Source organism: Caretta caretta, chromosome 24 (genome assembly GCF_965140235.1).
Source record: "Caretta caretta isolate rCarCar2 chromosome 24, rCarCar1.hap1, whole genome shotgun sequence".
Lineage (NCBI taxonomy): Eukaryota > Metazoa > Chordata > Testudines > Cheloniidae > Caretta > Caretta caretta.
In genome coordinates this window covers 5,207,492-5,218,564 of record NC_134229.1, presented here as the reverse complement: position 1 = coordinate 5,218,564, position 11,073 = coordinate 5,207,492, and the positions used below count along the sequence as shown (strand labels likewise).

Genomic DNA, 11,073 nt, shown 5'->3' with positions numbered 1-11,073 from the left:
ACAATCACCTGCCTCCATTATAACCCTGACAACATCGGAGCCCTTTAGGGTGTATTAAGAGAGTGAGCATAACACCCTGCCATTCTCACTTGTGCTCCTTAGTCATTAATTAATTAAACCTCACAACACCCCTGGGAGGTAGGTGACGGCTGCAAGGAACTGGCTAGCATGTGCGGTCTGCTGCCCCTCTACTGGGTGGAATCAGAAGGGCTCAGCTGTGTGTCACAGGTCCTACGCTGCTAAAAGCTAATGAAGATTCTCTTGTAGTTCAAGTGGCAGGGGTCTGTGCGCTTAGAAGAGAGGGGGCCCATGTTTCAGCTCCGTCCCTGCAAGCTTCTGAGTGGGCGCAGCATTAGTGACAGCTTCGAAGAATTAAGTGGCTTTGGCACCCTCTCGTCCTTCCCATTTCACAGATGGGGAAACTGAGGCACAGAAAGGGGAAGAGAATTGCCCAAACTCACATAGTGAGTCAGTCCCAGAATCCAGGAGTCCTGACTCTCAAGCCCCCTGCTCTAGCCACTAGACCCCACTCTCCCACAGGTGGGGCTGGAACCCAGGAGTCCTGCTGCCCATTCTTCCTGGTCTAGCCACTAGACCTGCTTCTTCTCTGTTGCTTTATATTAGGGGTGCAGATGTTAGAGGAGAGCGAGGTCTCTATTCCCCACTAATGTAAGGGCTGTTTTGCAGGGGACTCAAATGCCAGTGAGAGATGCAGTGGCAGCAGCTGCATTATGCAAGCTGCTCCACCCGGCCTGCCCTGGAGAGACAGCCCCCCCATTCCCTACATGCTATAGGGCTACTGAGAGCAGGGGTTGGAACAGTCTCTTTGCCCCTTTCTAGCACTTCCCCCTCTCCCCTCCTCACATATCCTATGGGCCCCTGGCTGCGGTGCATGGGGCAGGGAGGTGCAGTGGGGAAAGGGGTAGATTTGGAGCCTGGTTTATGGAGCCAGGCAGCAGATGAGCCCCTGGGGGGGGGGGGGGGTCGGGGACTGCAAAACTACCCCCTCCCCCAGGCTGTACCCAGTGCCCTGGGTACCCCCAAGCTGTGCCCCGGGACCGCCCTGTCCAGGGGAACCCCCCTGTGTCCAGGGGAACTCCCTACCCTACTGTGTCCAGGGGAACCCCCCAGCTGTGCCTAGGGAACCCCTCTGTGTCCAGGGGAACTCCCCACCCCTCTGTGTCCAGGGAACCCCCCTGTGTCCAGGGGAACCCCCCAGCTGTGCCTAGGGAACCCCTCTGTGTCCAGGGGAACTCCCCACCCCTCTGTGTCCAGGGAACCCCCCCAGCTGTGCCTAGGGAACCCCTCTGTGTTCAGGGAACCCCCCCGCTGTGCCTAGGGAACCCCCCTGTGTCCAGGGAACCCTCCCCCCCTTGGCAGTGCTCAGTGCCCAGAGAACCCCACTGTGCCCGGGGAACCCCTCCCCCCTTTGTGCCCCGCCCCCCCCCGGACTACATCCCCCAGCCTCCCCCGGGCGCAGCCACGTGTCCCGGAGCAGCTGGCGGGGGAGGACCGGAGGCGGCGGGAGATTCAAATCCCGACTCCCGAGCCGGGCGGAGCCGAGCGCCGCGGGATGGAGCCGGCGGCCGAGTCCGGGCCGGCCCGGGCGGGCTGTGAGTGAGACCGGGCGGGTAGGGGAGAGACGGACGGACCGACCGACCGACCGGAGCAGGGGGACAGACTGACATTGGCGGGGGGACAAGCAGCCAGGCTGATGGACGGGAGCAGTGGGGGGCTGTAGACAGGGGTGGGTGGAAGGGGACAGACAGGCCTGGGGACAGACTGATGGACAGCACTTGTGGGGAGTTGCTGGAGGGGCAATGGGCAGACATTGGCGTGGGGCAGGGCAGGAGGGGGGGGGACAAGCAGCCAGGCTGATGGACGGGAGCAGTGGGGGGCTGTAGACAGGGGTGGGTGGAAGGCGACAGACAGGCCTGGGGACAGACTGATGGACAGCACTTGTGGGGAGTTGCTGGAGGGGCAATGGGCAGACATTGGCGTGGGGCAGGGGAGGAGAGGGGACAAGCAGCCAGGCTGATGGACAGGGGGGCAGACAGGAAGGGGTGTGGTGGAAGGGGCAGACAGACAGACACAGGGGAGCGGCTGGTGGGTGCAGACAAGTGGGGGCAGACAATGGGGTGGGGGAACCGATGGGTGTAGGGATGTGTGGTCCCGACCATAGGGGGGACAGGTCTGGGTGTGCAGGAGGGGGCAGACACACCAGTGGGGGAGGGACCAGTGACCTGACTGTAGACAGGGCACAGATAATTGGGGTGCTGCAGGGATTGGTGCCAGAGGATGGACAGGCAGGCTGGGATCCGGCAGAGAGGTGGGTTTGGACCAGCCAGCCCATGGTGTGTGGACAGGGCTTGAGAGAGCTGACAGGATAAACAGCATCCAGAATGGACAATTAGAAAGGAATCTGGGGGTGTGGGAAAGAGTGCTGGCCCTGAGATGGACAGACAGACTGACAGTTGCCAGTTAGGGTACAGTCTGTGGGTCTTGTTGGGTGATTCCTGTTTCTCCTTAGAGTCAGGCGATGATCTAGTGGTCAGTCTAGAACTTGGGACACCCATGGTCAACTCCTTCCTCTGCCACATACCCCCTGTGTGACCTTGGGCAAGTCACTTAGTTGCTCTGAGCCTCCGTTTTCCCTATCTGTAAAATGGGGACAATAGCACTCTACAGGGGTGATGAGAGAATAAGTATTGTGAGGTGCTTGGATACTATGGAAATGGGGCCAAAAAGAGAGGAGCGTTGGGGTAGGGGTAATATTTTATGGGTAGGATGTCAGTGAGGGCAGAGCCCTTTCAGATGGTAGCCAATACACAGCAGGAGACGGGGGGTGGGGGGGAGGGCTAGCAAGATTTCTAGGGCATATGGCAAAACCCTGACCTTAGAGTGTGTGTGTGTGTGTGTCTGATTTTGTCTCTGGGAAGATTTGAACACACAAGGCGTGTGTGAATGCAAAAAATACAAATCTGGCTGAAGACATTTTAAATATGACCTATGGACTGAGTACAACAGGGACTTGTTAACCCAGCTCATGCTCTCTCTTTTGGCTGGCCATGCAGCAAGGGAAGAGAAAACCAGATCTGTTTACATGTAAAAAAGAAAGTAGCCAGCCAGAGCATAGTAGCCCTTAAATGGAAAGGGTTATTAAGTCATGTGATAGTCCTTCCCCCTTCTAGCAATGTACAACTGTTCTCTGCAGTGTGGGCATTGCCTCACCCAGCTTGTGATTTATAACCCTAGATGACCTCACTAAATATATCAGAGGGATAAATATCAGGGAGGGAGAGGAACTATTTAAACTCAGTACCAATGTGGACACAAGAACAAATGGATATAAACTGGCCATCAGGAAGTTTAGACTTGAAATTAGACGAAGGTTTCTAACCATCAGAGGAGTGAAGTTCTGGAACAGCCTCCCAAGAGGAGTGGAGGCAAAAGACATATCTGGCTTCAAGACTAAGCTTGATAAATTTATGGAAGGGATGATATGATGGGGTAGCCTAATTTTGGCAATTAATTGATCTTTGACTATTAGCGGTAAATATGCCCAATGGCCTGTGATGGGACACTAGTTAGGGTGGGATCTGAGTTACTACAGAGAATTCTTTCTTGGGTGTCTGGCTGTTGAGTCTTGCCCACATGCGCAGGGTTTAGCCCATCACCATATTTGGGGTCAGGAAGGAATTTTCCTCCAGGGCAGATTGGTAGAGGCCCTGGGGGTTTTCTTGCCTTCTTCTGCAGCGTGGGGCACGGGTCACTTGCTGGAGGATTCTCTGCACCTCAAAGTCTTTAAACCACGAGTTGAGGACTTCAGTAGCTCAGACATAGGTCAGGGGTTTGTTACAGGAGTGGGTGGCTGAGATTCTGTGTCCTGCGTTGTGCAGGAGGTCAGACTAGATGATCATAATTGTCCCTTCTGACCTTAAAGTCTATGAGTTGGTATTTTCCATGGTGGGGATAGAAGCTTGTTCATTTTAATTTCTGTTAACACTCAGCTAGGCAGGACATGGGACTGGGGCAGAGTCTGCTGCTGTGGCCACCAAAACATAAAATTCATACTGTTATGGATATTAAAAAGTAATTTTGCATAAATTTTGCATAAATCTAAGAGCTGAAATGGGAGAGTGCGGTTAGAAAACCATATTTTAAAAACTCTGATTTTTGGCAAACGCCTTTTGCTTATTGCAACCAACAGTTTTAAAAAATTGTCCTTCACCACCAATGCTGTGGCTCTGTCTTGCATTTCCAGTGGTACAAAATATGTGCTAAAAACAATGCAGGAGATGCTGAGAGGCTGCTGGCATTGGAAATCCGGGGAATATTTTTACTAAGTTTTATGAAATCTTAATTGAAATATTTTAATTCAAATTATGATGCTGCTGCTGCTGATTTTTAACAAAACCTAAACTCTTGTCTGCGCTTGACCTGGCATCGTCTCTCTTGAATTGTCCAGATGAGCGTCTCACTGCCGATGAGATGGATGAGCAGAGGAGACAGAATGTCGCCTATCAATATCTCTGTCGCTTAGAGGAAGCGAAACGGTGAGAGAGCATTCCAATAGGACTGATTAATTAGAGGGGCCCTGTCGGGGTTATATTGACCTAGCTTAACTGTCTCCTGTATAACAGGTTTTGCCTTCTAAATCAAACACCAGTTGGGACTTTAAGTCGCTCCTTGAGGAGTCTGGATCTTAAAACACCATTTCCCCCAGTGTTGGCATGCATAGGCTGATCTGTGTTTCTTGACAAGTGGGTCGTGACCCCGGGGGGGAACGGGGGGGGGGGAGACATGAAAGGCAGTGGGGGTGGGGGGGAGTCGGGAGGAGTAACTGAAAACTGCTTACAATCTAAAGCAAAGACAATCTTGCGCGCCCTGACCCTTCAAGGTTGTCTTCGCTGTCAGTCTCTCAAAACACACACACACACACCAACTACATAGGCTTATAGCTATCAACAATGCCTTTTTTTTACTCTGACTCTTATAATATATGTAAAGGCGGGGAATGACACTTCTTTTTGTCTGTGAATGAAGGGTGGCCAGCCTGACAAGCCGGAGGCAGCGTTGTTAGACTACCAGCAAACAATAAGTGGAAGCAAAGGGCTTTGAGCATGGGCTCAGGGGCAAGTGGATTTTAGTCCTGACTGCTGCCCTTTCCACTTTGTGCCTTGCTGTCTCCTGTCTGTAAAATGCAGAAACCCAGGAGGAAGAAGCACTATTTGAACAGATGCAAAATATTTTCATCACTACACATCTCAGTATCCTGAAGCCCAACCCCGTGGCTATGCTGTGTCTGGAATGCCCCGTAGGGTTGGTGGGAGACCTGCACTTGACATGGTAGCAGCATACTGGTCTTGTAAAAACAACGGTCTCCCTAACTGGTTTTCCGTCTTTTGTGCCAGATGGATGGAGGCTTGTTTGAATGAGGAGCTGGCCTCCCCTACGGAGCTGGAGGAGAGCTTACGGAACGGGGTCATCCTCGCCAAGCTGGGACACTGCTTTGCACCAGACGTTGTCCCACTGAAAAAAATTTATGACCGTGAGCAGATGCGCTACAAGGTAAAGGAGTCGGGTGAAGAGATTTGCTTGGGTTAGAGGGAGTGAGTTTGAGATTGGGACTTTGGAGACCTGGGTTCCAATCCTGGCTTGTTGTGTGGCTTTGGGCAAATACCTTAAGCTGCTGGCACCTACAACGTCAACTGGAGCTGACGGGACCTGCAGTTGCTCAGCACTTGTGCAAACCAGATCCTCTCTGAAGGAAATGCTGGAAGTGAAACTGATCAGAGGCATGAATGAAACTGACCATCCTACATTCACTTAATAATCTGAATAAAATCCATCCCTCTGCAAATTAAATAGGGGTGTTGTGGGGGTTAATTAGTGCCCATCCAGCTCTCTCGAGTGCTGGGTAGCATTCTCAACCCATGTAGAGGAGGTATAGATCAGTAGAAGACCATTTCTCTGCAGATCAGGAGATCCCTGGTTGAAATCTACCTGTTGCCATGAAAGATTTTGAGATGCTCAACTACCGTGGTGACGGGTGGCAGAATAAAACCCTTTAGAAATGCTGGCTGGGTGGCTCACCTGGATAACCGCATGTGGTGATGCAAGGATGCGCTATATCGGAAGCCTTCAGAGCTTTTCACTCTGTCTCGCTCATATAAGGCAGAAATTTACCCTTCAAAGAGGCCAGTGCAGAGGCTAGTGAGCCGCTTAAATCTTCAAATTGGGGCTTTAAAATCTTCACGCCTGGGATTTTCAAAAGCTGGCCACGTTGGCCTAACTCGGCACCCGTTCAAGTCAATGGGAGTTTTACTGCTGATGAAAATCCCACCTTACGCACATCGGCATTTTTTGCTAGCTTTCTGTAACGGGGCAAATTTCAACCCATTCGTGCATAGAAGACTTTACACTGCCAGAGCGCTGTAAAAAGCCAGGGGGAGCTTGGCATGAATGATAATTAAGGCCCCTAATAGGTTTAACCTAAATCCACTCTGCTAGGTCCAATGACTTTCTCTTAAATGCTCAATTTCTCTTAACACAGCAACATTTTAGCCACAGTATGCAACTGGCATGGGAGATTCTGCCTGTGTTGGACGTGTGACAGGTTTGTTATACGTGACCTAAAATGGAATTTATTTACTATAGCAATTTATTTCTTTGCTGACACAGCAGCATATGGGTTCCATCCCCCTTTTTGTAAGCTTCCATCCCTGCTGCTTATTAAATCTCTGCACCTTGTTCCAGATGCATGGCGTGAATGGGAATCAAGGCAGGAAAAAAGGCTCCTTTTTAAAGGTTGTTGATGATTCATTCTAGACCATGAGGTCCTTTGAAGTCCCCTTCTATTTCCAACACATCAAAGACTGTCTTGGATGAATGCAGCCTATGTGTCTGTTTCTGATCTGTAATGTGATGGTGCATAAAACATAAGGAATCCAGAGCTGTAGGGGCCGATCCTGTTCCTGTTGAAGTCAATGGGAAAATCTTTATTGGGCGGATGCTTTTGAATCCGTTCATATCCTCTTAGATTAACTAACCCTAGTGCATGAATGAAGGCTCTCATTTCGCAAAGAGTTAAGCATGTGATTAATTTGACTCATGTGAGAGTTATTCAGGTGTGTAAGGCGCTAGAAGATCTGGATCTATATGAATGTTTGTAAAATTATTTGAAAAGCAGAACATTTAAAAAGAAAATGAAATTAACTAACACAAGCCTTGTCATGTTAGTTTCCAATCCCGCAGCAACCGATCGGTTGATTTCACTGGGTTATTTGCTGTGCTTAAAGTTAAGCCCTTTTGGGGGTAGGGACTATTGTTATCTTTTTGTTCTGTGTTTGTACAGTGCCTAGCACACCTGGTCCTTGACTGAAGCTCTATGTGCTACTACAGTACCTACAAACAAATAAGTCTTTGCAGGATTGGGGCCTTCACTCGATTTGATGCGTTTTGGCATGAATAAGGAATCCTTTCAATTCTAGGTGGTGGTATTGGTGTGTGCTGCAAGATCTGTCTGATTCCCCTGTGGCTCTCAAATGGCTCTTGTGCCAAATCTTGGCTATGCTGTGTCTGTGGGTGAGCTGGGCGCCGCATGAAACTGGCATCAGCCTCTCCTGCGTCAAAGGTGGATGGATGGTTCTCGTTTTTTTTGCGGAGGGGGGGCATGATCTGATGCTTCTGACAGAGAGCTTGCTCCAGACCCTGACAATGCAGAGCTGACTGTCAATCCGGGTCACCGCCGCATTGTTCGTGGCCTGTGCTGGCTTAAATGGGTTTGGAAGAACGAGATGTAGCTGGTGCCTTCGGTTCAGTGTCCAGGAACAGCTGCGTCAACGGAAGGCACAAGAAACCCCCTAGTGGGCAACAACGGCATAACGCACCCATAAGGGAAGGGTCATTCTAACCCTTGTTTAATCTCTCCTCTCTTTTTTTTCCAGGCAACTGGACTTCATTTTCGACACACGGATAATATCAACCACTGGCGTGACGCCATGACTCGCCTGGGTCTTCCTACGGTAATGTATTCGCGTCAGCGTGTCCGGGCCAAAAGCAGAGCCCGGAAAAGATGAGACGCCCTCTCTGCTTTGATAAAAACACAGAGCCCCTTCATGTAAGTGGGAGCCACTCGAGTGACTCCACCCAGCTGGGTGTACCATCAACACCTTGTGGAGTCAAAGGCAGCTGGTCAGGCTAATAAAACCTTCATTTGAAACCCCGTGGATGTGAAAGAACCTTCCTTTGTCTCTTGCATAACAGGGGCGTAAGACTTTCTAGGGTGCAATGAGTTCTGCATGAGCGATCCCTTCTCCATCTGTGAATTGCAGCGACCTGAGATGAAAGTTGTGGAAGGAGGGGGCGTTAAGGGGTTGCTGCATTCACAGTAGAAGACTAGACAGCTGTACAATCCTGCCAGATGCTCGACAGAGTGGCCTGTTGTATTGTGTTCTCACCTGGGGACCATGTGGAAGCTGCTCCCAACATGGATCAGCATTGGCTCTCTGTGTCAGCAAAAACTGTAACAATAATCCCTAGTGCTTCTAAGCTTCAGGTCTTCAAAGCACTGTACAAAGGAGGTCGGTATCACTGTCCCCATTTTACAGATGGGGAAACTGAGAGGCAGGTCAGGGTCACCCAGTAGGCCAGAGCAGAACAGGGAATCAAACCCAGGTCTTTTAAGTCTCCAGCCCATGCCTAGCCCCTTGGCTATACTGTGCTGTTAAATAGTTAAAGTTAATTGGCATTTACATGGGTGCTGTCTGTATTGCCAACAGATCTTTCACCCAGAGACAACGGACATCTATGACAAGAAGAACATGCCACGGGTGGTCTATTGCATTCATGCTTTGAGGTTAGTGAGAAATCCAGGATGTAACGTGTAAAAGGGTTGCATCTCTCTGGGATTAGAGGTAGGGCTCTACCAAATTCAGGGTCCACTTTGGTCAATTTCATGGTCGCAGGATTTAAAAAATCGTAAATTTCATGATTTCAGCTATTTAAACTTGAAATTTCATGGTATTCTAATTGTAGGGGTCCTGACCCAAAAGGGAGTTGTTGGGGTGGGATGGCAATACCCTACCGCGCCATCCTATTGCCACCCTCGCTTCTGTGCCGCGGACTGCAGAGCTGGGCCCTCAGCAGCCGCCGCCGCGCTCCAGCCACCCAGCTCTGAAGGCAGCGCGGAGTAAACAGGGCAGTACCACGGCTCCCCTAAAATGACCCTGCGACCCTCCCTCCCCTGCAACTCCCTTTTGGGTCAGAACCCCCAACTTGAGAAACGCTGGTCCCCTGCATGAAATCTGTATAGTCTAGGGTAAAAGCACACAGAAGACCAGATTGCACGGTCCGTGATGCGTTTTTCACGGCCGTGAATTTGGTAGGGCCCTAGTTATCGGAACTGAGGGGTCTTTTGCCTGTAGATTTTAACCAATGATACTTGCGCCCCCTGGTGGCCATTGTATGTTTTTCTCCGGAGGCCAGTAATTCTCAGATTTGGGTCCCGATCCTTTAACTCCATGTCTGACAGACGACTCCCACGCATGTCAAGTGAGGGCACGTAGGTGTGTCTGTGGGATCTGCGTGACTGGATTGAGGTTATCCAATTCTATGCTTAGGTCCCCTGTCCTTTTAAAATTTGTTCCCCAGAGGTGTTTTGCAGCAGTGAGGGGGGGCTCGGTGCCTCTGACAATCCGGCCACTTACCCTAGGTGTCCGTTCATAGGCCCCCAGGTTTGCGAATATTGAGCCTAGGTTTTGAAACGCACATGGAGAGGCCTGCCACAGACTCTAAATGCCGTGACAAAATGTTATAAATACAATCTATGCAAAATACGGGGTGGGGGGGACCCGCTGCTGATCCCACCGAATCCCATCTCCTGTGGGGTTAAAAATATTAAAAATAAAATACTCTGTTGCTAAGTCCCCTTCGTCCCACACAAATGCACATAAAGAGGGGCTTTGCCACATGCCCGTAAAGCCATTGGGTCTGGGCTGTTTCAGAGCAGAAGGGTGGAGTGATCATAGAATATCAGGGTTGGAAGGGACCTCAGGAGGTCATCTAGTCCAACCCCCTGCTGAAAGCAGGACCAATCCCCAATTTTTGCCCCAAATGGCCCCGTCAAGGATTGAACTCTCAACTCTGGGTTTAGCAGGCCAATGCTCCAACCACTGAGCTATCCCTCCCCCCAAAGCCAAGGGGAGAACACCCTGACAGCGCCTCCCCTCCCTTTTAAGCCAAGGGGGGGTTCTGACTGAACACATGTGACTGGCAGAGGGCGGGAGAGATGGGGTCCAGTTTATTTAGCACTTCTGGGGTCCAAGCAACCACCTCCGTCTCTCTGGAAGGCAGCAGAGACCTAGTCTGAATCACAGAGTGCTGGTGTCTATGCTTTACAAGGGGGTATCCTCCCTGTTTCTCAGATGGGGAAACTGAGGCACAGGGAAGGGGTGTGACTTGCCTGAGGTCATACAGCGAGCCAGTCACAGAGCTGGCATTGTAGAACTTTGATCTCCCAGTTCTGCGTTCTAATGACCAGACCACAGAGCTTACTGTGTCTTCTACTGTAGGGATTAAAAACCCCATAGTGTGTGTGTGTGTGTTACCATGTGCCAGGAAAAAATTGAATTGTTAAATTCATCCATGAAGTGTGTTTTGTTTTAAATTTTCAGTTTATACTTGTTTAAGCTGGGGCTGGCTCCGCAGATCCAGGATTTATACGGGAAAGTGAACTTTACAGGTATGGGATGGTAAAGGACAAATCTGGGCTAGTTCCTGGGGGTTTCCTTGTTAAATCCAGCTGATCTGTATTTACTGCTTGTATCTCTGGAATTGTTCTGCAGAAGAGACGCTTCAGCGGGCTTTTTATTTATAAGAAGCCTTGTTTAAGCTGAGATACAAAAAAAGTCAATTTTTCTATCTCCGTAGCTAACTAAGGAGATCAGTGGCCTGCTGTGCCAGGTGCTGTACATACACATGTTAAGAGACCATTCCTGCCCTGAACTATCTAAATAGACATGATGAACAAAGGGTGGGAGAGAAAATAGAAGCCCAGGGAGGGGAAGTGCC

At 50.3% G+C, this 11,073-nt stretch overlaps 1 protein-coding gene across 3 annotated transcripts in view; it reads left to right on the top strand.

Moving 5' to 3' along the window:
• Positions 1-1,529: 1,529 nt before the first annotated feature.
• Positions 1,530-11,073, top strand: part of IQGAP3 (IQ motif containing GTPase activating protein 3) — a 56,403-nt gene continuing 46,859 nt past the window's right edge. For all 3 annotated transcript variants that reach the window (XM_075122800.1, XM_075122799.1, XM_048828670.2), the window contains exons 1-6: positions 1,530-1,613; positions 4,469-4,556; positions 5,415-5,571; positions 7,950-8,027; positions 8,784-8,860; positions 10,677-10,744. In XM_075122800.1, coding sequence (XP_074978901.1) covers positions 1,574-1,613; positions 4,469-4,556; positions 5,415-5,571; positions 7,950-8,027; positions 8,784-8,860; positions 10,677-10,744 — 508 coding nt within the window. In that variant the 5' untranslated portion in view covers positions 1,530-1,573. The remainder of the gene's footprint in view (positions 1,614-4,468; positions 4,557-5,414; positions 5,572-7,949; positions 8,028-8,783; positions 8,861-10,676; positions 10,745-11,073) is intronic.